We start from the raw sequence: 25,767 nt of genomic DNA on the forward strand, positions 1-25,767 counted from the left end.
CCCATTGGTTGGCCGGGCGATCGCGCATGCGTGCTGTTCTTTGGAATCTTCCAGGCGCGCGGTGCACTTTGGGGAGGAGACGGGTGGAGCTGAAGCCGCCATTTCGTGCAAACAGTCACTGTGGAGGACGCTGCGCCCGAGGTGCGGCCTGACGGTGAGTGCATGCCTGTCCTACCGCCCTCAGCTTCATTATTATCAGTATGGCGGCCGCGGGATGTCTACCGCGGTTACCGAGTGTACAGCATGGGTTATCCGGGGAGGGAGAGGGGAGAGAAATATGCAAGGGTGCTCTCCCAGGTGTGGTGTATGGATGAAGGGGGGATGCAGGGGTGTTGCCAGGGGGGGCTATTTGGATGCAGGGGTGCCCTCCCCGGTGGGGTGAGGGGGGGCTATTTGGATGCAGGGGTGCCCTCCCCGGTGGGTTGAGGGGGGGCTATTTGGATGCAGGGGTGCCCTCCCCGGTGGGGGGGCGAGGGGCCGTGTTTGGATGAGGGGGGATGCAGTGGTGCTCTCCCCGATGTGATTATGAGGGGGCATGCAGGGGTGCTCCCCCCGATGGGGGGGGGGGGGGGCGTGTTTGGTTGAGGGGGGATGCAGGGGTGCCCCCCCCCCTGATGTGATGAGGGGGGGGGCGTGTTTAAATGAGGGGATGCAGAGGTGCTCTCCCCGGTGTGATGAGGGGGATCGGGGGCGTGTTTGGATGAGAGGGGATGCAAGGGTGCTCTCCCCGGTGTGATATGGGGGGGCGTGTATGGATATGGGGGGGATGCAGGGTGCTCTCCCCGGTGTGATATGGGGGGGGGGGGGGGCGTGTATGGATATGGGGGGATGCAGGGTGCTCTCCCCAGTGTGATATGGGGGGGGGGGGGGGGGGGCGTGTGTGGATGACGGGGGATGCAGGGGTGCTCTCCCCGGTGTGATGAGGGGTGGTTGGATGCATAGATGAACCCCCTTTAGGTGTTGAAGTCTGTGGCGTGAGTCCCTCTCTAGGTGGGGGAGGCTGTTTGGAGGGTGAGTGTCCATATGGCAGCCATGACTGCCTGTACATTGCACACTGTATTATGTGGCAGTGATGGGCACCGATGCTGAAGTTCCAGCAGTGCTGTGGCTACCATTCTCCCTGTGGTGTATGGCCCTGTTTCTCTGACATACGTGGCCACGTCCCAGCAGCCCGCCATTGTCTGACTGCCACTGGTGCATTGCTGCTTAGCAAGTTTTCCCATATGTTAGCTTTGGGCTGATACTTAAACCTGTGTGTGCTAATCAGGGCTATGTGAGGGGAATAGGCTTTGTGTGTCTGACTATTAATGCTTCCGTGTGCACATGAGTCCTCGGAAGATGTTACAGACCTAGTAATGTGTATTATTATACCAGCGACTATTTAAGAGACCGACGGATGTGCATTATTATACTGGCAACTAAATTATTGGACAGGACAGGTATTACAGGGGCAGGTAAGGCTGAGCGCACAAATTGCTGTGGGTCAGGGAGACAGCCAGCAGCGGCTGGTGTGGACACTACTGCTTGCGGCAGGGACTCCACTAGACAGCCATTGAGTGCAGGCTCTGTTTATTCACCCATTTTGCACTGGTGGGACAAGTCCAACTGGGGGGGGGGGTGACGCGACGCAAGCCTGCGGTACCTCCCCCCCCAGCTTTAGACACTCTGGACAAAACCTTCATTTGCTGGATTGCCTTCCCTTAATGCACTCACTTCCATCCACCAATGGTTTGTAAGAAACGGGCGGCACTCCACGATCTGATTAAACAAGATATATTTGTGCAGCGTACATTACATCACCATATGCATTCTCTATCCTATATATATTCTCTATCCACTTTATTTCTTTTACCTTCTGTGACCAGGTTAAACGCCTCACTAGTCACATACTGATATACATATCACTCTAGGTTTCCCTACCAGGCATTACCTATTTTGTATATTTGCGCTCCCCTGTGTTTTAACATAACTTGTAAATGGGGGCGCACGCAGGCAGTCTCCCAAGCTCTTATCCTGTAAGGCTTTTTCTGCAGGTCTGTCTGAGCAGGATGTTATCCAGGAAGGTTTGTGTGTAAACTGCTTTATCCCTCCTGGTCAGTCCTCGGCCCCGGCGGCTGTACAGGAGCCTCCTTGGGCAACTTTTCAGCAGCTTATTGGTGCTTTAGTAGATCGCCTCCTATGTGCCCCCTGTGGTAATGCCACCCATTGTGCAGGCTCCTCTGCCATGGGTGGATATTTTAACTATGGCGGTACAAACCTTGGTGCAGACTGCTGTAGCAATGCAAAAATATCCGCCAGCTGCCACACTGTTACTAAGCCCCAACTCCCCATATCCTCCTCCCCATCAGTTCCAGAGTTAAGGTGGCCATACATCTACAGATAGATTTGTCAGTTTGGTCTGGTTGGATCAAAAACCTGGTAATATCTGAATGACAGTCTTTGGCAGTTTTCCAGCATTTCAACGCAAATGGTCAACTGTCATTTGCTCTCATCCATTACCAGGATTTTGTTCCAACCAGCCCAATCTGACAATCGAACTGTAGATGTATGGCCAGCTTTAGAGGAAGACGATACTACAGGAGATGAGTGAGGAGGAGGATACCACTCTCTCAGGGTAAGGGGCACCTGAGGTACATGCTACGTAGGTAAAAGACATACCAGCCTTAATTGATAAATGGGCTTGTGCTCTTATCCGATGTAGACGAACCAGCATCAAAACAAACTGATGTGTTATTAAATCACATTTTCCACGTTCTGATAACTTAATGGAAATAAGAACGGATCAACGGGAAGCTTTGGGGGAAACGACCTCCCTTGAGGATGAGTTGCCGTCTGACGCATTAGAGGATGCCAGACTCTGTCTCTCATATCAGCCAGGAGGCATTGTATAATGTGGAAGCTCTGTCTGACGCTGGTGTATTGGCCGCAAAGGCCTCTGCCACTTTTGTACTGGTAAGTCGTATCTTGTGCTTACGAGCCTGGAAGGCTGATTCAGAGTCTAAAAAAGACCCTAGAAATGTTACAGTTTAAAGGGAACATATTTTTTGGGCAGGAGCATAATAAAATTGTATCTTCTCTGGCAGCTGCTAAGACCGCGTGTCTCCCATCAGCTCTCCCACATCGTCCTTTCATCCCCAAGGCAAGGCCAGAGGCCAATGTTTCCCTCACACCTCCAGTGCATCTAAGCCAGCCAAGTCAAAGCCCAAATAGGCCTGGGCCACTAGCTAAGCGTAACAAATCTACAGCGTGATGGGGTGGGCCTCCCTCAGGGGGACCCCAAATTCAAATGGCACACCCCAGAAAAGGTGTGGGGGGGGGGTGTTTTGCACGGCCTTCCATCCAACCTGCAAAAAGCGGAAAAGCTAAGGGAAACACTACACTCCCTGTTACAATCTCAAGTGATTGTACCAGTCCCACAACATCAGAGGGATCGGATTTTATTTGACCCTGTTTCTAGTTCTGAAACAAAACAGGCCCATTCTAAACTTTAAAGGCACTAAACAAGTTAGTCAAAGTGCCAAAATTCTGCATGGAAACCTTGCAGACAGTAGTGTTGGCAATGGAGCCGGTGGACTATATGGTGTGTCGGTATATATGGTTTGCTTAATTGCATATCCCTATTCTACCTTCACACCAGCAGTTCCTCCACTTCGCTATCCTGTCTCGTCACTTTTGATTCCAGGCACTCCCAGTTGGCCTGGTGACGGCACCCATTATTTTTACAAAAATAATGGCAGTCATGGCCGCCTGTCAATGACAACAGGGCATCAGAGTATTCCCTTAGACGACGTCCTCATAGTGGCCAAATCACCGGAGGTTCTGTCCGCACACCTGCAGACAACAATAGCTGTTCTTCAGCAGCATGGATGGCTTCTCAATTGGGAGAAATCCTCTCTAGCGCCATCTCAATGGATGCTGCATCTGGGGGCACTGGTCGACTCCCATGCACCAAGGCTATTTCTAACACCAGAAAAATGTCAGACTCTGCATCAAAGAATATGCCAATTCCTTCAACGTCCCAGAGTCTTCATCCACCTGGCAATGCAGATCCTGGGCCTTATGGTATTGATGTTCAACATGGTTAAATGGGCACAGTTTCACTCGACCTCTAGAGCATCATCCCAGGAATTGGTCAGGAGGCTTCGACCCTGGAATTTATCAGGGTTTTTCCCGGATCTGAATTCCAAAAACCCAGTTCGAATACTGTCTGAAAGGGTGCTACTTGGGTTTTTGGGAATTTTACACAGAAAGACACTGTGTAGTTGTGGCTGGGAGCAGGTGTTGGGGGGGGGGGCGGCAGCAGTGGCTGAGTGAAGGTGTTGGGGGGGGGGGGAAGCAGCAGCAGTGGCTGAGAGAAGGTGTTGGGGGGGGGGAGCGGCAGCAGTGGCTGGGAGCAGGTGTTGGGGGGAGCGGCAGCAGTGGCTGGGAGCAGGTGTTGGGGGGAGCGGCAGCAGTGGCTGGGAGCAGGTGTTGGGGGTGGGGAGCGGCAGCAGTGGCTGGGAGCAGGTGTTGGGGGTGGGGAGCGGCAGCAGTGGCTGGGAGCAGGTGTTGGGGGTGGTGAGCGGCAGCAGTGGCTGGGAGCAGGTGTTGGGGGGGGGGGCGCGGCAGCAGGTGTTGGGAGGGGGTGAGCGGCAGCAGTGGCTGGGAGCAGGTGTTGGGAGGGGGTGAGCGGCGGCAGTGGCTGGGAGCAGGTGTTGGGAGGGGGTGAGCGGCAGCAGTGGCTGGGAGCAGGTGTTGGGAGGGGGTGAGCGGCAGCAGTGGCTGGGAGCAGGTGTTGGGGGAAGCGGCGGCAGAGTCCGGGCAGGTGTTGGGGGAGCGGCAGCAGTGGCCGGGCAGGTGTTGGGGGGAGCGGCAGCAGTGGCCGAGCAGGTGGGGGGCAGCAGCTGGAGATGGATAATTATATACCCTACCTACTGATGTGTATTACCATACTGGCGACTATATACCCGACCTACTGATGTGTATTATACCGGCAACTATATACGAGACCCACTGATGTGTATTACTCTACTGGCAACCGAGGTGCTGTGGCATCTGTGTAGAGCAGCAAACATGTTTTATACCTGTTCTGGAGCCAGTGGCGTAGTGCGTGTGCAATGCTCAGCGAGCTGTGGTTCTGGAGGCAGTGGCGTACTGCGTTTGCAATGGTTCTGGAGGCAGTGCGCAATGCTGCGGGAGCTGTAGTTCTGGAGGCAGTGGCGTACTGCGTGTGCAATGCTGCGGGAGCTGTAGTTCTGGAGTCGGTGGCGTACTGCGTGTGCAATGCTGTGGTTCTGGAGTCGGCGTACTGCGTGTACAATGCTGCGGGTTCTGTGTATGTGATGCAGAGATGTCATCACCCGTTGTAGCTGTGCAGGGAGCAGCCATCACCTATGTTTTGTCGCTGGCCGGCCATGGGGGACTAGTGAGGCTGGAAGTCAGGCATCAGAGTAAAAGTTTTTTTGTTTCTTATGCAGACTGCTCAGCCATACCAACCCTCAGAGGATCCAGACTGTACACGTGGGGAAGCATGGGCTCGGATAAGCGGTAAGTAGCTCACACATTACATGTATTCAGCGTGTATACAGTATCAGAGGCTTATATTAAGTGATCCTAAACATGAAGGCCGACTTGTATCTTTCGTATTGTCCTGCAGTGTAAGTCGCAGTGAGCGCAGTGGAAGATATGGGTCAGCATTTGATAGAGATGAGCGTGATGACAGAGTCTCCAGAAACAGACGCAGGGAATCGAATGATTACAAGAGATACCGTGATGATCGCGATGATCGATACGATGATTACAGGGATTATGACAGCCCCGATGTAAGTAATATTCAGAAGCTCATTATAAGGGATGAATACACTCCATCTCTTCATCATATCTATCCTGTTCTTCTGCCAATGGGATCATTGAAATGTTGAAAGCTGTGTAGTGTTTCACATGTGGCATCACGGATAGTGTAATGGTTAGCATTACTGCCTCACAGTGCTGAGGTCATGGGTTCGATACCCACCATGTCCGTAACTGTGCAGAGTTTGTATATTCTCGTGTTTACGTGGGTTTACTTCGGGTACTCTGGTTTCCTCCCGCAATCCAAAAATATACTGGTAGGTCAATTGGCTTCCAACAAAAATTAACCTTAGAATGTCTGTGCGCGTGTACATGTGGTAGGGAATATAGATTGTAAGCTCCACTGGGGCAGGGACTGATGTGAATGTTCAACTATTCTCTGTAAAGTGCTGCGTAATATGTATAGGAAACTGTTAATAAATAAATGTGGGCCTGTCCAGCAGGACAGAGTATATCAGGAGATGAGTGATGTGTCAGTGAGGACAGGGGCAGTGACATGATGTGAGGAGGGGAATGGAGGCAGCAGGAAGCCACAGACTGAGAGTTATATAGTGGGAGGAGCACGGTCCCCCTTTAATGCAATGGTGTTTTCGGGCTCCTGGATCTTTGCTTGTTTTGTCTTCCAGCGTGACCGAGATCGTGAGAGGAGAAACAGCGACCGCTCAGAAGATGGCTACCACTCTGACGGTGACTATATGGACCACGACTATCGCAATGATCATTACATGGATGAAAAGGAAAGCAAGACCATCATGCTGCGAGGTCTCCCTATAAACATTAGTGAAAATGATGTGAGTACATTAGTGTGTGGTAAGGCAGAGTCTGTCGGTCTGTATGTGTGTTTGGTAAGGCAGAGTCTGTCTGTCTGTTTGTGTGTTTGGTAAGGCAGAGTCTGTCGGTCTATATGTGTGTTTGGGAAGGCAGAGTCTGTCTGTATGTGTGTTTGGGAAGGCAGAGTCTGTCTGTCTGTATGTGTGTTTGGGAAGGCAGAGTCTGTGTGTAGGCCTCTTGTTTGGTAAGGAGAACTCCTGAGTGTGTTGTGGGTATTTATTACCAACATAGACTTTTATGGGTGATCTATGGATGTAGTATGGCTGTGCAGGGAACATGATGCTCTGCTGCTTCACCCAGGGTTGGCGTCCTTAAGCTATAAGGACTGTTTTCGCTGGAGGAGACGTTTATGGGGAGACATGCTAAGCATGTACATTTACTGGGAGGTCAGAGACTAGGACAGGTGGGCATGCGCTCAGACTGGCGGAGAGAAGATTTCGTACAGTTAAATAAGGTTGGACAAGCATTTGTTAGATAAAAACCGTTCAGTGGTATGGCCGAAAAACAGAATTTAGCCCAAAAAGTAGGATCTATGTAAAAAAAAAGATTTAACTTCTAGACAGCCCTCTAACGGGTCCTGTAAAAGGGTGACTTTGATGGACGGAAGTCTTTTTCAACCTTACCTACTATGTTACCCAGAGATTTGGGAATAATGCTGTGCTATTTGCAGATTCGGGAAATGGTAGAGTCCTTTGAGGGGCCACAGCCTGCCGACGTGAGGCTGATGACACGAAAAACAGGTGAGGTTCTATCCGGCGTGATGTCGTACAGTCTCACTCGTTTGTTGTTCCCACCCCTTCAGATCGCTGTCCCTTGGGGATTAGCCCCTCTCCATCCCCATACACCATCAGGTATTGATTGGGCTTGCCATGGCTAAGGAACCTCTGTAGTATTGAGCTTTGATTTTATATGCTGCGTATTTCCTCTGTCTGGTCCTGGTAAGTAAACCTGTTTGGTGTAATGTCTGCTGCATGGTCTGTAGTCTGCTCCACCAGCCTTATTCCCTGTGAGCCCCTCACGCGCTGCTCAGCAGGTGGGCTGTCACCATGTGGCGGCCTCTAGACTTGGGTGGCGGAATAGGTGGTTTGGTGGCGCTAATTAGTTCAGAGGCTCCTTTCCATGGCAACCCACTTTAAGACAGGCCAGAGGACTGCAACCATGGAGGCCATGCCATAAAGCACTGCTAGATCCATGGGCTTTTTCAGTTGGAGAGATGCAGCTGTGTTTTATGTAAAAGGAACTGACTAACACTAGTATCCCGTCTATATCTGAATGCTGTCTCTAGGTTTAAGCCGCGGTTTCGCCTTCGTGGAGTTTTATCACTTGCAAGATGCTACCAGCTGGATGGAAGCCAATCAGGTTGCTTCACTCGCCAAGTCTAGAATATTCCTGAGAAATGGCACATTACATATGTCTGTAACCGAGATCGAAAAGCAGAACGAGGATGGGGGGGGAGGGGGTGAAGGGAGAGAGGCTTTCAGGTTCCATGGGGGCCAGCTCTGTGTACATTAACGCTATGTCACTAATATCGGTAGGGAAATGCCAATCCCTCGTAATCAGTATAAAGGATTAATTCCAACTCCTGGGAGACATGCCAGCCTAGCTTCCTGTATGTCCCAGTACTGCTCATAGCAGACTCTTAGTGTCTATTGGGGGATGGGGGCGTTCATGTACACAGCGCTGCTATTCGGTCTGTGTGATGTGCAGGTGGGGTCCCCTCCCTCTCCCGGGTTACTGCTGAGTACATCGGACAGACACATGTTCAGTATTAGTACCAGACAGGCGGCACGGCCTGGTAATGCAGTGGGAGGTACCAGTGACTGGTGGTACTGTCCAGGTTAGATGGGTATCTGTTATTCCACAGATACCTCCCTGGGTTGTAGACCGTGCATGTAATGTGTAGTTCCCACATAGTAATTGCGTGGGAGAGTATCTGTAGAGAATAGTATGTTTAGTCGTCGGATAATTTGGCCTTGTTCTAGAACGGGTCTGATGGATCCCCAGCAGATAAGCGTTGAGTGTCCCGATTTATTGGCATTATGTCCTGGATGGAGGACAAGTAATATTATGCACCCCCATACAGATTACAGGGTGGGGGTTTCCAGGGTGGAGGGTGAAGCCTCTGATTGAGCAGGGATATTTGTGCACCTGATGGTCATCATTTTATAGTTCCCTCATCTTGACCCTTCTAATGCCGGAGGAGGTTGCACAGTTGCCCCTATGGCTTTGAAGTGGTTGGGCCATGGGGGCTACCTCCGATAATCGCACATATTTGCAGACTTGTTATGCCGATTGGTAATACTGCGCGTGCAGTGTTCAGACTGTCATCTTTCTGGAGCCCCATGCCCTTGGCTATACCTACCCCTCACTCTTTCTGTTTCTTCCCTCGGCAGCTCTGTGCGCCTCTGAATCCCTCTCCTCTATCCACCCCTGTGGTGGGGGTTGGCCAGGCAATGCATTTAGCTGGCAGTGGGTGGTCCTTCCCCACGTTGCTGTCCGTTATACAGTCGGGAGCTCACTCCCCTCCGCCAGAGGATAGATGTCTGCACACCAGGATGCCGGGAATAACTTGTCGTCTTTTATCTTCTTGCAGAAGAAGCTGATAATCCAGGGAAAGACCATCGCAATGCACTACAGCAATCCCCGCCCCAAATTTGAGGACTGGCTGTGCAATAAGGTGAGCGCTCAGTCGGGTGCATGGTAATAACATGGGAGCTGATAGGTGGGTGGGTGGCATGCCGGGAAAGCTGAACAGTGACCACTAAGTACAAAGCTCTCTGGTTTTATAGTGTGGCCTCTACAACTTTCGCCGAAGACTAAAATGCTTCCGCTGCGGGGCAGCCAAGACCGGTGAGTTTAGCTTCTGCTCTCTGTATGCCTAAATGATGTCTGTATCAGAGATCCTCCCATGTGTTCTGAGCACGTGACGCCTTGTCATCCTATAGTTAGTGGCTAGTCCCCTATGGTCTCTGGCTATGAGCTGGGACTGTTCTCTGTAGAGGAGAACATGAGACTCCAGGATTGCTCTGGTTAAGTGTCCTCATTGTGTCCCTTCAGATTCTGATATGGAAGCACCTTCAGGGGCCTCTGAATCTCTGCAGTCAGCTGACTACTACAGTGACAGTAAGTGTTTCTAAGGTTGCGCAGGCTGCTGTTATTAAATTTGTAGTGGGGTCACTGTGTATGACATGTAACCGGGGGAGGGGGTGGGGTGTATGACATGTAGAGGGGGCGGGGTGTATGACATGGAAGAAGGGAGCACTACTTATACATAAGGTGGTGGTGCTGTTGGAGGGCAGTTATAGATGGGCATGGTATATGGTAGTTATTGGGTGAGCTGCTATGTATACCGCTGTACATGTGGGGTAGTTAGGGAGCTACAGATATTGTGCAGAGGATCCCTATTTCCAGACAGCTAGGTGTAACCTTATTAGGCGGCTATGTATCCTCAGCCATAATCCTCCGGAACATCGGGCCACACACTGTGGTGCATTCCATCCTGGCTGCCCTGGCTCCATATGTCTCACTGGTAATCAGTAACATCCGGCTCATCAAAGACAAACAGACCCAGCAAAACCGAGGGTTCGCCTTCGTCCAGCTGCCTTCTGCACTGGTGAGTGAGCGAGGGGCAAGCCTTGTTGTGGGGGGGTGTATGTCGCTGTGCCAGGGGGGGGGGGGGGGGGAGTAGGTGGGCGTCGATGTGCCTGGGGGAGGTGTGTGCGTCTCTGTAAAAGGGGGGGGGGGGCGATGGCGTGTGGGTCGCTGTGCCTGAGGGAGCACGTGCGTTGCTGGGCTCTTTCCACCTGTCATGTTTCTCCTCACAGGAAGCTTCGCAGCTCCTGCAGATTCTCCAGACTCTACATCCACCTCTCAAAATTGATGGGAAGACAATCGGAGTTGATTTTGCCAAAAGTGCTAGAAAGTGAGTCCCGTGTCGGGTGCGATGATCTAGTGCTTGTAGGGATAAGGACATATGGTGCACAATGGGTGGTGGTGCGGTATACGCCTCTAACACGGTTTGTTTCCTCGCTGTAGGGATCTTGTGTTGCCGGATGGAAACCGAGTGAGCGCGTTCTCTGTAGCGAGCACAGCCATTGCCGCAGCTCAATGGTCTTCTACACAGGTAAAGCCCAGTGTCCACTACGTGCATTGTCATCTAATGTTCATCTATAGCAGGGATGGAGAGCCTTGCCACATCCTAGCATGCCCTGCAACACTTAGCATGGACAAAAGGCAAAGCTGTTGCAAGGCATGCTGGGATATGTAGTGCCACAGTTCCCCATCACTGAATTTATAGCATTTGTTCTGGGTATCCAAATGGAAGATGGACAGTAACTAGGTTGACACCTGCTGGTCGTCGTGGTGTTCCTTGATGGTTTGTAAGGAGATGGTAGATTGTAATTGACCCTATGGAACCAACCTGCTGACTTTCTGATCTTTTATAATACACCATTACCATGTGCTTGTAGTAAGCCGATCTCTCCCCTGTGTAGGCTCAGCAGAGCGGGGAGGGTGCAGAATATGGATACGCTCAAGGACAGGAAGGATACTCACAAGTGAGTCACTCAGCATCTGACCATCCCTGTGCTGCGCACTTATTACAGCAGTGACTAACCCCCTCTCCCGGGACAATGTGACTGACCCCCTCTCCCGGGACAATGTGACTGACCCCCTCTCCCGGGACAATGTGACTGACCCCCTCTCCCGGGACAATGTGACTGACCCCCTCTCCCGGGACAATGTGACTGACCCCCTCTCCCGGGACAATGTGACTGACCCCCCCCTCTCTCGGGGCAATGTGACTGACCCCCCCTCTCCCGGGGCAATGTGACTGACCCCCCCTCTCCCGGGACAATGTGACTGACCCCCCCCTCTCTCGGGGCAATGTGACTGACCCCCCCTCTCCCGGGGCAATGTGACTGACCCCCCCTCTCCCGGGGCAATGTGACTGACCCCCCCTCTCCCGGGGCAATGTGACTGACCCCCCCTCTCTCGGGGCAATGTGACTGACCCCCCTCTCTCGGGGCAATGTGACTGACCCCCCCTCTCCCGGGACAATGTGACTGACACCCCCCCCCCCTCTCTCCCGGGACAATGTGACTGACACCCCCCCCCCCCCCCCCCCCCCCCCCCCCCTCTCTCCCGGGACAATGTGACTGGACCCCCCCTCTCCCGGGACAATGTGACTGACCCCCCTCTCCCGGGACAATGTGACTGACCCCCTCTCCCCCTCACAGGACGGCCAGCCGTTTTATACGAGTCAGAGTGGGGCATCTGAACCGGGCACAGCAGCAGCAGGTGAGTAGGGAGCAGGGTATGGGAAATATAATGGGCAGCCTGTATTGGAGTGGTGTCCTAACCTATGGCTTGTTCTACAGAGGGTGCCGCCACTGCCAGCACCAGTGCTGCTGTGCTGTGCCAGAGTCCACAGCTCTACCAGCAGCCCGGCTCTCCGGTAAGTGTCCTTAACGGGGGCAGGTGTTAATGTACAAGGATAATACGAGTGACAAAGTAGTGCACAGACAGTAGGTGAATAACTGGTAGTGGTGGGAAAGGAATAAGGGGATCACCACCCTCCATTACTGGTGTCTCCTCCCATGGCATTTATTCTGCACTAGACCTGTCCAGTATGGCCTAATGGTAGAACAATTACTCCTGGCGTATCTGAGGTTCTGGTGTAGAGTTCTCAGCCCTTATATATATATATGGGTAACTGACTGCTCCTTACTCTGCCTCTCCAGACACAGGCCAGCTCCAGTACCGCTGCCAGCTCAGCGCCCAGCACCAGTACAAGCACAGAAGAGGCTGCCCCCCCAAATGCCATTATACCTGGTGCAAAATACTGTAAGTACGGCGTTCTCTTCCAGCCTGTATTCCCCCGAGGGATTAGAACACAGTTATAGAATGTTATGTTCCCACAGCTGTTCCAGACACGTCCACATATCAATACGATGAGTCCTCTGGCTATTACTATGATCCTCAAACTGGTCTCTACTACGATCCCAATTCCCAAGTAAGTATCGGGGTGCTCCTGCTTCTGCGGCTTTGTTATAGGAAGCCAAGTTCTTGACCGCATGTTGTCTGTCTCCATAGTATTACTACAACTCCTTGACACAGCAGTACCTGTACTGGGACGGGGAGAAGCAGACGTACCTGCCAGCTGCAGAGGGGGCATCACAGAGTGGGGCACAGGCCAACGGTGCTACTACCAGCGGCACTAAGGAGGGCAAGGAGAAGAAGGAAAAGCCCAAAAGCAAGACTGCTCAGCAGGTAAGCATTCTGCACCCTCCGATTCCTGCCACCCTCCAATCTCCTGGCACCCTAACGTCTTGTCTCTCGTACAGATTGCAAAAGACATGGAGCGCTGGGCAAAGAGCCTGAACAAACAAAAGGAGAACTTCAAGAACAGTTTCCAGCCCCTAAGCGCTCGTGATGAGGAGCGGAAGGAGTCTGCCGCGGCAGACGCTGGCTTTGCTTTGTTCGAGAAGAAGGTGCGTTGTCCCCATGCGGTCTGTGTCCTGTGACAGCAGGTCTGTTCTCACTCACAATGTAACCTATCCTCCACAGCAGGGAGCATTGCTGGAGAGACAACTGTTCCCAGACATGATGATGATGGTGGCTGCTGAGGAGGAAAAACCCCCCAAGGTGAGAATGAGCCCACTGTGTGTCTTACAGTGTGTCTGCTGTTCTGTAGCTCTGACTAAGCGGGTTCTTTCCCTTGTGTGTCTGTGTGTGTAGAGGGCGCTGGTTGCAGCTTACAGCGGTGACAGTGACAATGAAGAGGAACCAGAGCGGCTGCAAGGAACGGTCGATGAGGAGAAACTAACAGACTGGAAGAAACTGGCGTGTCTATTGTGCCGTAGACAGTTCCCCAACAAGGACGCTCTAACAAGACACCAGCAGCTGTCAGACCTGCACAAGGTGCGTCTGATGTCACTGACTCTTATCACCGCTCTGTGCTGCATCATTCTATATCCTTTCTCTCATCGTGTTTTACAGCAAAATCTGGATGTGTACAGAAGATCGAAGCTGTCTGAGCAGGATCTGGATGCCCTGGAGCAGCGCGAGAGAGAGGTGAGAACCGGCCCTGTCTGTATACAGACCATTACCTGCTAAATAACAGTGAGGACAGTATAATGCTGCTCCTGGGCCTGTAGGCTTCCCGCAGAGTGCTTCCTGTCCCTTCCCCGTGTACCACTGACGGATATAACAGTGAGGACCGTATAATGCTGCTCCTGTACGCTGCCTGCAGAATGCTTCCTGTCCCTTCCCCGTATACCACTGATGTAGGATATAACCGTGAGGACCGTATAATGCTGCTCCTGTACGCTGCCCGCAGAATGCTTCCTGTCCCTTCCCCGTATACCACTGACTGATCTGAGGACCGTATAATGCTGCTCCTGTACGCTGCCTGCAGAATGCTTCCTGTCCCTTCCCCGTATACCACTGACGGATATAACAGTGAGGACCGTATAATGCTGCTCCTGTACGCTGCCTGCAGAATGCTTCCTGTCCCTTCCCCGTATACCACTGATGTAGGATATAACCGTGAGGACCGTATAATGCTGCTCCTGTACGCTGCCCGCAGAATGCTTCCTGTCCCTTCCCCGTATACCACTGACTGATAAAACAGGACAGTATAATGCTGCTCCCCTGCCTGTACGCTGCCCGCAGAATGCTTCCTGTCCCTTCCCCGTATACCACTGACGGATATAACAGTGAGGACAGTATAATGCTGCTCCTCTGCCTGTACGCTGCCCGCAGAGTGCTTCCTGTCCCTTCCCTGTATACCACTGACGGATATAACAGTGAGGACCTTATAATGCTGCTCCTGTACGCTGCCCGCAGAATGCTTCCTGTCCCTTCCCCGTATACCACTGAAGGATATAACAGTGAGGACAGTATAATGCTGCTCCTCTGCCTGTACGCTGCCCGCAGAATGCTTCCTGTCCCTTCCCTGTATACCACTGACGGATATAACAGTGAGGACAGTATAATGCTGCTCCTCTGTCTGTACGCTGCCCGCAGAATGCTTCCTGTCCCTTCCCCGTATACCACTGATGTAGGAAAAAATGGCAGATAACCATTAAGCCCGTCAAGTCTGCCCATTAAGGGTGTGCTTGTCAGTTAATGAGTTTGGTTTTGGTAGTAGGAATGATTGTGAGGCTATTGGCGTTAAGGGTGCTGGGAATCCTAATGATATAGCAAACATCTAATGGTGCGGGCATTATGATTAAGGCTTCTGGTGGGAAGTTATTCGGACAGATCCTTCAGGTCACTGCGGCCTGGCTGGGTAGTTTGCAGAGGGTAGAGACTTTGACCATGGTCTCCCTCATGGTATGGCAGCTGGGGGTTAGTGACCTTAGATGTAGGCCAGAACCTGTGGACATTAGTGATCGGGATTCTCCTTCCTCCAGTCTAAGTACAGGGACCGGGCGGCAGAGAGACGGGAGAAGTACGGCATCCCGGAACCACCAGAGCCCAAGCGGAAGAAGCAGTTTGATCCCACTGTGGTGTAAGTGTCTGACCCCGGGGTGTAGAGCGGATCTAGCCTCCAGTTGGTGCACTTTTCTAACCACATCCCCTCTTGTATGGCAGGAACTATGAGCAGCCCACCAAGGATGGCATAGACACTAGCAATATCGGCAACAAGATGCTGCAAGCCATGGGCTGGAAGGAGGGCTCCGGTCTGGGGCGGAAGAGTCAAGGAATCACGGCCCCTATTCAGGTGAGGTTCTGCATACACACATATACTAGGTCTATGTAAGCAGTTATGCGCCTATTACCTTTTTCTCTATCATCCATAGGATATGCTGCTACTCTTTACTAGTGGGTGATTAGTGAAGCCGGCACTTTAAATTGTGTACAGTGACTGGCTCCTCCCTCTCTATGCCCCACCCCAGACCAGCCTTAGAAATGTGCCCGGTAGATCCGGCCACATACTTTGGAGCTCCAGAGGGAAAATATTACTTATTTGGGATTTCATAGTCCCCACGGGACATCAGGGTTGTAGGTGGATCCAGAGGAATGTGGCACCAATCAGCGAAGCTTAAAAGTTTCCCAGAATGCACGGTTTCTTTCCCCTACAACCCTGCCTCAATACTCCGCTCCTCAGTTTTGGTTTTACTCCAGTCTGTTTGTGGCTCCCAAGCCGAAAGTCTGCATTCGTCCAATTTTGAATCTGAAGTCTCTGAATTCTTTTATAGGAAATTTCAGTTTCAAGATGGGGTCTTTTACGCTCCGTCATTGCAAGCCTAGACGAGGGAGAGTTCCTGATGTCGTTAGACATCAGAGACGCCTATCTGCATGTTTCTATCTGGAGGCCACATCAACAGAACCTCCGTTTCACAGTAATGTTATCCCATTATCCTTTCCAGGCGTTGCCCTTCGTGCTCTCCACGGGTATTCACCAAGGTACTGGTGGTGATAATAGCCAAGGGGTGAATATAATTCCCTTTTTGGATGACCTGCTTCGGAAGCAGTCTTCTTTAGAGGCTCTTCATCCATCCAAGTTTTCTGTTAATTTACCAGGCCTTGGTGACGCATGGGGGGATAATCCATATGACCAAATCTCATCTTGTTCCAACCCAGAGGATTCTTTTCCTTGGGATGATTCTAGACACTGTCCGTCAGAGGATTTATCTGCCGGAAAACAGGGTGCAGGCTCTTCAGATCCTAGTCCATCTGATGTATCCCAAGAAGGTTTCTGTACATCTCTCAATCAGGCTTTTGGGAAAGATGGTTTTAACATTTGAGGCTATACAGTACGGAGGGTTCCATTTACAGGATTTTTCAATTGGATCTGCTCTCCCAATGGTCGGGATTGCATGAGCGTCTCCACTAGCTAGTCACTCTCTCTTGTGGTGGATACAGGATGAGAATCTATGAAAGGGCTGTCCTTTTGATCTTCCAAGTTGGGTTCTACAGACGACGGATGCCAGCCTTCGCGGCTGGGTAGCAGTGACGTAGGCTCAGACATTCCAGGGTCTTTGGTCTCTTCAGGAATCCGTTCTCCCCATAAATGTGCTCTAGTTACGAGAAATTTACAGAGCTCTTTGTTGCGCTGCTCCTCTTCTCAGAGGCAGGGCCATACAGATTAAATCTGACAACACCACGGCTGTGGCGTATATCGACAAGCAGGGCCAGGAGCAGAGCTGCAATGAGAGAGGTCAGACCCATCATTTGCTGAGCAGAACAATTCGCATTGTCCGCCGTATTCATTCACGACATAGAAAACTGGGAGGCGGACTATCTAACTAAGCCACTGATGGCTGACCTACACATCCCAGCATCCCCTGCATCAATTTTAGCATGGCCACAGCTCGACTGTCAAGGTTAGCCATCACTGATCTAAGCACACAAGCTTTTCACAAAGGGGAATGGTCTCTTCAGCTGGAGGTGTTTCAGCAACTGGTAGCTCGTTAGGGTCTTCCTCAAATAGACCTCATGGCTTCCAGGCAGAATGCCCGAGTACATCTGTACATCTCCAGGACCAGAGACCTGAGGGCATTGACGGCACCTTGGCCGTTTATCCTTGCTTATGCATTTCAACCTTTCCTGCGACAAAGATTTCTGAAGTGCGGAAGGTGAAGGTGGCGGTCATTCTCATAGCCCCAGATTGGCCACGAAGGACATGGTACGCTGATCTTCTGTCATTACTCTCTGACGAGCTGTAGACAATAGGTCATTAGGCTTCAACCGCCTTTTGTCCCTCCTGCTCCGTGGGACCTACTTTGTGGTAGTTTTTGCAGTCACCACTGTTTGAGCCCTTAGAGTTTACAGAGTTAGTATCTATAGTGGAAGACCGCCATGTTGCTTGCCCTCGCTTCTGCTCGGAGGGTATCTATAGCAAGTTGGTTAAGGTTTGCAAACCTTCAGGTTTACACTGGGGCTTCTCATCTAGTGGCAGCTTCCATTCGTGCTCATTCGACGTGTTCGGTGGGTTCTTCCTGCGCGTGCCGCCACTTGGGTGGGAAAACACATTTATAAAGTGTTACTGATTTGATACTTTTGCAACAGCGTATAGTCAGTTTGGCCGCCCTGGGCTCTGTGACGTCCCAATAGTAAAGACTAGCAGTGTATCCTATGGGTGATAGAGAAAGGGATTTATTGGTAAGTACCAAAATCCTGTCCTCTCTGAGTCCATAGGATACGCTGGGCGCCCACCTCTGCGCTGTTCATCCAGCAGGTTGGTAGGTGTCACTGAGTGCGACTTGAGTACTTGGCTACAGTTCCTTTCCTGAGGTGGTTCTGTTGTTCAGGTTCATATTTTGTTATGTATCCTCCCCTTGCTCGTATTGGCGTTTCTTAACTGGGGTGGGGCATAGAGGGGGAGGAGCCAGTTACACACTAAACAATGTAAAGTGCCCGGCTCCACTATTCGCCCATCCATACCCCATTAGTAAAGACTAGCAGTGTATCCTCTTGACTCAGAGAAAGCGATTTATCGGTAAGTACCAAAATCCTTTTTTAACGACAAGAATACCCATTCATGTGCGTTTCCTCTGCGCTCACCACTCCTTACCTGTCACTGCACATGTTCCTGTGCTGTTCGCTCTGAACTTGCCCCTCCCTACCTGTCACTGCATATGTTCCCAGGCTGTTACCTCTGCACTCGCTCCTCCGTACCGGTCACTGCATATGTTCCCAGGCTGTTCCCTCTGTACGGCATGGATTTCTTCTGCGGCAGACGTCAGGGGCCACAGGGATTACAATGGGTAGAGAGTGAGGTCACGACCTTTCCAGCACCAGAAAGGATAAAACTTCTGGACTGCCCAGAGACAGCCCTGGCTCCTCCCTCCTCTACCCCGCCTCCTAGGCTAGCTTACTTTCAGTTTTGATTGTGCTGGCAGGAGCCAACACGCATTTTGAAAGGGCTGCTGTTAAAGCAGCTTAAACTTCGTTTTTAATTTTATTTTATTCTTATTTTTACACTGACTATTGGTCAGTGACAGAGCAGCAGCGCTGGGGGTCTGTTAGACCCCTGCACTGCGCTCCATCACCCGGGACCCGGCAGCCCAACACCACCCACGTGGCTTCCACAAGCGGAGGTGTTCGGCTGGCTCTGAAGCACTGGAGAGCACAGCCGCGACGGGGACCGGGACATCAGCGGGGACAACCGCTTTCAGGTAACGCGCTCCCCGCCGGGAGTGCGAATGCGCACGCAGTTATAGCGGCTGAGCAGCCCGGTGGGGGGGATCGCCGGGCTGCACTAGCAAGCGGCCAGAACGCCGCCTTTCACTAGGTGTGCACCCTGACCCGCTGGACCACCAGGGAGACTTTGAGTGTGGGCAGCGGCGTCGGTATGCGGGGCCGCCCGGCAAGCGCCGGATCCCTGCCATTTTACCGACGCCGCATGAGTCATGAAATCCCGGTGGCCATTTGCTAGTAGGGGGAAGGGAGCCTCTCCTCACACAGCCCCTCTCCCGGAGACAGGAGCTAGGATGTACCCATGGGGTTTCCAGCCCTGATCTCTTCCTGCCTGCCTGCTGCAAGTGTAAGAAGGACACAGAGAGCTCTCTGCCAGTCTGGAGTTCCATCTCTTCACTGCCGGGCCATATGGGCAAATCCCACCTGTACCTCTCCTACTGGAGCACAGGGTACAGTACTTTATGCTCCTGCCGGCCTTTGTGCTTTGCGGAGCTCAGTGCCACTTTATTATTTGCATTGTGCTATGTCTCATAACTGTGTTAACACCATCACTGCATGTCAGAAGTATAGGTGTTAGCTGTACCAGTTTAGCTGCCTCTTGTACAATCTTAGAGGACAGCGATAGTGACACAGGGACTCCTATATTGGTGTCCTGCACACATTGCAAGGCTGGCCCGTGTACCACCGGCCAGCCTGGGCATATGAGTATAGCCTGATGGCGCGGCTACCCTTTCAAAAAGGGACGCCATTGTAAGGACGGAGCTGGTCAGGAGGGAAGCTTACCGCAGGGTTTGCTCCCAGAGACCATGACACTTCCCCAGCTATCACGCGGTTCTGGCGGTCATTTTAACATACTTGCCGCCATTGCACGCTGCTGGAGGCTCCTGACTGCTAATGCCAGGGCTGTGCTCAAGCTTGTCCTGGTTAACTGCATATTGAATGCAGTAGCTCCCCCGGGTTCTGTGATCAGACAGTGGGGTTTAGAGCATAGTGGAACAGTATTGGGCTGTATGTAAATTAGGTCATAGCACTCCTGTGTTATATACCATGGTGTTGTTGATTGGCCTGTGGCAGCTCATCTCCTTATACTGTCTCTCTTATCCAGTGATTCTATCTCTGGTTACCTATACCTACTCTCTCTCTCTCTCTGTGTGTGTGTGTAGTGTATATATTGTCAGGTGGAAAGTGTATAACTCCGTTTACACTGTCATCTGAGGCAGGTCTCTGCTGCCTTCCCTGATGTATTTTTCCTCTGTGACATAGAGATCGTTAGATTTCTGCAATAAGCCTCTAAATGTGCAATGTGTATCTGCTGGCTGACAAAATAAAAACCCCTTCTTGCTTTCTTCCAGAAAGATACTGTGTTCTCAGATTACAGTTTATGGGGGGACAGTTTGCTGCCAGCTAGGTCATACAGAGGACAGCAGGAAGTCTTATACCCTGCTATCAGAGTGACACAGAGGTCACTCCATTAATCAAAGGCAAGGGCAGCAATGTCTAATGCAGATAGCATGACTTGTATGTTACTAACTCATGAGTTAGCAAAGTTTTCCATAGCAAGTCAATCAGAAATCACAGTGTGTGCAGCCATTACAGTTCTGGTCCAGACACTTAGTGTAAGACACCTCTGCTAACTTTTAAACCCTGTCGGAACATAGTCCAGGCCTGTTTTACCCTAATAGAGCAATAGCTCAATCAGCAACGCTCCCAACTCTTAAGTAGACAAGGCGCACGGCTATAAGGATTCAGTCCCCACAATACGAGGGGTTATTTCATGCTCTGACAGGGCACTATGGCAAACGTCACCAACGGTGGATTCTAAAGTGTAATTTCTCCACAGGATAACCTTCGGTATTCCTGGTCATTGGAAGTTGGAACATTGCACTGTCACATACAGAGCTGGTTGTGGTGTGTACGCACAATACAATCCAGTGTGGGATCTGACTATGTAGTCGGATTTACATTAGGATCACATGCATGTAGCATGCAGATCGCACATTTGAGATAATTTGACTTAGTATTCCTCCAGGCCTCTAGTAGCCTTGCACCCCAGCGGGGTAGCATTTTTGGGAGATGCAGCTGTGGAGGTGCAGTACGAACTGTGTAATGGTTAACATTACTACCTCACGGCACTGATGTCAATCTATATTCATACCACATTGGATATGCCGAATCTCGTTTGAGATCACATGGGAACACCAGCTGTTGTAGATAACATGGGTTCCATTCAAACAATGCCATTACCCTAACGGTGTGGAGTTTATGTGTATTCTCCCCGTAATTGCGTGGGATTACTCCAGGTACTCCCGTTTTCTCCCACAAACAATTCGGTTTGTCATTTCTTATGGTTCTCCTTTAAGTTATGTTAGCGGAGTAACACTGGCTGTAGCTTTTATAATTAAAAGCTAATATGGCCTTGACTACGCATCTCTTCAGGGACGCAATCTCACTTTGGTAGAAGTTTTACTGGTTGCCAATGTTGATGGCCTTGTTCATATCAGCGCCACCATATGCTATATACCAATATGTTGCCTCTTAATCTGTACGACCTATTGTATAGGGGTACATGAATGCATATGTTTATGCTTGTAGGCATTTGTGTATGTACATGTGTGTATATATATATATATATATATATATATACAGTACATGTACATACACAATATATATATATATATATGTTATATATATATATATATATATGTGGATATATATAGCGGTGCTAGGTCAGCATTCTCGCTTCTTACATTCAAACAGCGGTTCGATATAGTTTCCTGTTTGTTTGTTTTCTAATGTATCTACATACACATACATTATGACCAAAACTGATCCTTTTGGTAAATCCGTGTTTTATACACGCAACAGTACATCTTAAGGCATAGACTTAATGCTATTATAGAAAAGATGCTTCTGTCTTGAAACCGAAGTGAAAAAGACAGTCCTGTGGGATTTCTGCAAGGTAGAACCTTGGTTTCTAGGTCACCCTGTGCAGGTCCAGTCGGGTGATGCAAAAAGGGTGGTTTGTTATCAACCACTAGGGCGACACTCTGAGTGGGCCGGCTATGAGCCTACGGCCACACCACCCTGAACACGCCTGATCTCGTCTGATCTTGGAAGCCAAGCAGGGTCAGGCCTGGTTAGTACTTGGATGGGAGGCCGTCTGGGAATACCAGGTGCTGTAGGTTTAGGCCTCCCGCTTCTTCCAATGGGTGCAGCGCAAGATCCCGGCCTTGTTGGCAAAACTATACCGGCAGATGGACCCTCCCTTCGGAGGTGTTCCTGTGGTTGGTAGGCCATTGGGGTGGACCAATGGTGGATTGATGGCTTTGCGTCACATTTACCAGGTCACCCTGTATGTGTCCAGGTCTCGAGACCCTGCAGGTTACAGAGTCCACGCTCTGTTATGTCAGTCCAGTGGCTATTCGTTCGGAGGTAGGCTTTTCCCCATTTTTGCTCCTCCTCAAAGTAATTTGTACATTAAAAGTGGAGGTGGGGGCACCTTAATCCAGGAGAATCTGGTTCTCGGATCTGTGAACCCTGTTAGGGGTCTCTCTTATCTGTCTGCCTCTGGGGCCAGAACTGCTCACAGGGCTGTTAAGACAACCTTATTAAGAGCCACGGGATTGAATTCAATCCCAGAATTTACCGTTTGTCTAGGGTTTTGTCCTTTCGGTAGAAGTAGTGGGGGCTGGCCTCCGCCTGTTTCTTTAAAGCAACAGGGCTCGGCTCTCTCCTTTGTATTCCACAGCCTATGAGCTCTGTGGTATGATCTCCGCTCATTCTTGCAGGGGGTCCTGCAGATCCAACCTCTGGTTGTTACAAACATGGTGGTTTGATAAAATCTTTCTCTGATTCTTTGGGCCCTTTACGGCTCTTTACAGGCTAACTGGGACAACGGTTTTCCTGTTGACCGTTGCTGCTGGGTGTCTGCCCGGTAGGCTCTGTTAGGTCAATCGCCTTTCATAGTCTTTCATTCTCATAGAACGGATTCTTTGAAACGTTACTTTACACCTCACAAGGTGGTTCCTGAATTTCAGGTCATCCAGGAGATAGTGATCCCTGCCCTTTGTAGGCCGGCGGTCTCTCCTGGGCATCAACTGGAGATGGTCTGTGCTTGGCACGTCTGTAATACTTTGGCCATCTGACTCTCTCTTTAGCCACTAGAGAATTTATAAGAGGGGCTGGTCTGCTACCATGCAGACTATTGCCAGCCGATATCTGCGGTCGTTTATCAAGCAGGATTCCTTGTTCACCTCACTCCCCGTTCTTGCAGGGGTACGGGCTCATTCCACTACATCTGTGGGTGTGTTTCGGGCTTTTACAGGTGGTGCAACGGCAGAGCAACTTGGCAAGGCGGCAACTTGGTCGTCTGCCAACGATTTCTTACGCTTTTTTGCGTTTGTTATGTTTGCCTCTCAGAACTCGGCATTCGGCCACAATATATTGGCCGCGGCACAGGCGCGTCCCCACCCTTAGGTGGCTGCTTTAGGACATCCCATTGTAATCCCTCTGGCCCCTGACGTCTGCCGCAGAAGAAAACGAGATTTATGTCTTACCTGTTAAATCTCTTTCTTCGAGGACGTCAGGGGCCACAGGGATCCCTCCCTGCCGCGCCTGCTTCATGGTATTGAAGTTCATAGTTCCTCCGTTGAGTGAACTTAGTTAAAAGTTCCTTTGTTGAGGTACTTACACATGTCACAGTTATGGTTTCTCTGTTGAGCAACCACACACACATATATTGGTTGAATGTGTTACTGTATGGGTTTCTCTTCCTTCTATCTTGTCTCCTGCCTGGCTTTGGGAAAAACTGAAAGTAAGCTAGCCTAGGAGGCGGGGTAGAGGAGGGAGGAGCCAGGGCTGTCTCTGGGCAGTCCAGAAGTTTTATCCTTTCTGGTGCTGGAAAGGTCGTGACCTCACTCTCTACCCATTGTAATCCCTGTGGCCCCTGACGTCCTCGAAGAAAGAGATTTAACAGGTAAGACATAAATCTCGTTATGGTGGCTGCACATGTCTGTCGTATGATCTCGGCTTAGATACGTATTGGAGGAATAGGCCCCCTCCGCTGTACCCTGTCCGAGGGGGCATTTACAGGGTGATGTATGCAGGTACTGAACGTCTTTCTCTGTTTGCAGGCCCAGGTCAGGATGCGCGGTGCAGGACTGGGCGCTAAAGGAAGCTCGTATGGCGCCAACACATCAGATTCTTACAAGGACGCAGTAAGGAAAGCCATGTTTGCGCGGTTCACGGAGATGGAATGAACAACAGATGGGAAGAAAATGCTTGAACTTTTGCAACTAGGGGGCAGCAGCAGATCTGCATTTAGCAGCCTTGTACTGACCCCTGAGAAGGAAGGGGCTGTGGCCCCTGTATATATGTATAATAAGACTCTGTACAGTGTACATATGTTTCTATTTCTATGTGAAGGGTGTGAGTTTCCTCCCGGTAGTGGTGGTGTCGCTCTGCTGCCGGATGATGAACTTTGTACAGTTTTTTTGTTTTTCCCCAACGAAATAAATTTGAAAGCAAAATCCAAAGGGTGTCTCCATAATGCTGGAGCGTGGGTTGGGGCTCGTGGTGCTCTGCACTGTGCGGCCAGTAGGTGGCAGCTTCTCTCCTTAATGCAGAGGATGGCACAGTGTGGGGTGGTGGTCAGGGTGCTCTGCACAATGCGGCCAGTAGGTGGTAGTGCCTCCATCATGCAGAGCAGTTTTTCCCCAACCTTTTGTCTCCTGTATCCCGCATGTCAAATCACCCCCACCCATCTCTCTACACAAAATTAAATTTGTTTCCTTTTCAGAGCCCTCTCCCCCACAACCTCTCCTCCAGGCACAGGCAGCCAGTTTTAGTTTGGTGCCTGCAGGAAGCAGACGCACCTTTTATCAGCAGGGATTACCTCACTGAGGTAATCCCATAAGAAGCTGCTTTATTTTTGAATTTGCCGCTCAATCATCTGACGGCGAAGCGAGCAGCCGCGTCACTCCTGCCGGCGCCAACATTCCACCCACGACCTCTGTCCAGCGGGGTAGCCCGGCGGGGGAGGTAAACCGCGCCTAGCACTGCCGGACAGCGTGGCCGGGAGCAGGTAAGGCTCCCTTAGGGAGCGCAAATTGGTGGGGGAAGTCCAGCAAGGCGAGGTGGCGCTTGGCCTGCAGTCCCTCCCCCAGCTTTGGCGCCAATCTCCCAGCAGATCTGCCATCCACAAGCTGTGTTAAGCCTGTGCCCCCTTTCTCTCAGACCAGCGCCATTTCTACAGGCACCGAAGTCTTCCAGAGACCGGGCACATTCTCCCCTGTGAAACAGTCTACAGGCTAAGTAGTTGCTTTCACAGCCACCCTAAATCCCCCTTACGCCATAGTTAAAGCAGTTGATAACACGGTGTGATAGCTTTTATTAGGCTATTGGTGTGTGTGTGTGACTATTGTGCTAGTTCTGTTAATCTCACTGTCAGTATTTTTGCACTGTCTTTCTTATATCTTCTGAGGAAGATTACTGCGGTTCAGCCTCAAGGGTCACGTACTTAGTGATATCACTCTAGGTTTTCCTTGGTTGAATTTACCTATTGTGCACTGTAACCTGACGTCAATCTTGATGACTATCAGGATGATGATCTTATGCCTACTGACACTCCTGCTTCACAAGCAGAGACACCTGACGTGGCAGCTCTCATTCACGTAATCCGTGAAGTACTATTTTCAGACTCGGAGGAGCCGGAACCTACTGCCAAAACCAGAGATGTTTTTAAAAAGCAGAAAGTGATCAAGGCCCAATTTCCTCACTCTGATCACTTAACGGAGATCAGAACGGATCAAGGGGAGGCTTTGGGAAAGAAGTCAAATAGCCCTAGAAAGCTATTGTCCAGGTATCCACTACCTCCTGAGGATTATAAACCATGGGAGATTCCTCCTTCGGTTGATTCCTATGTGACCAGGTTGGTAAAACCTTCGGTCCTCCCGGTTA

General features: G+C 50.9%; 1 protein-coding gene and 1 pseudogene across 6 annotated transcripts; both read left to right on the forward strand.

The window, feature by feature from the left end:
* RBM5 (RNA binding motif protein 5) lies at positions 1-24,344 on the forward strand. 6 transcript variants are annotated; one of them, XM_083155849.1, is made up of 25 exons: positions 1-154; positions 5,457-5,526; positions 5,636-5,801; positions 6,456-6,620; positions 7,331-7,400; positions 7,946-8,019; positions 9,254-9,337; positions 9,450-9,510; positions 9,718-9,783; positions 10,095-10,273; positions 10,485-10,582; positions 10,696-10,783; positions 11,154-11,216; positions 11,898-11,958; positions 12,039-12,115; positions 12,402-12,504; positions 12,582-12,673; positions 12,754-12,930; positions 13,005-13,151; positions 13,228-13,305; positions 13,399-13,581; positions 13,660-13,734; positions 15,078-15,175; positions 15,259-15,388; positions 23,943-24,344. In XM_083155849.1, the coding sequence occupies exons 2-25, from the start codon at positions 5,510-5,512 to the stop codon at positions 24,066-24,068; spliced, it is 2,478 nt and encodes an 825-aa protein (XP_083011975.1). In that variant the 5' UTR covers positions 1-154; positions 5,457-5,509; the 3' UTR covers positions 24,069-24,344. The 6 variants fall into 6 exon arrangements, with proteins under 6 accessions (XP_083011975.1, XP_083011977.1, XP_083011976.1 ...); XM_083155851.1 differs by having other exon boundaries at positions 13,231-13,305; XM_083155850.1 differs by having other exon boundaries at positions 11,898-11,952; positions 12,036-12,115.
* LOC146028099 (5S ribosomal RNA) lies at positions 21,877-21,995 on the forward strand (annotated as a pseudogene).
* Positions 24,345-25,767: the final 1,423 nt, after the last annotated feature.

The sequence above is a fragment of the Crinia signifera genome, chromosome 8, assembly GCF_055691185.1.
Source record: "Crinia signifera chromosome 8, ASM5569118v1, whole genome shotgun sequence".
Classification (NCBI taxonomy): Eukaryota; Metazoa; Chordata; class Amphibia; order Anura; family Myobatrachidae; genus Crinia; species Crinia signifera.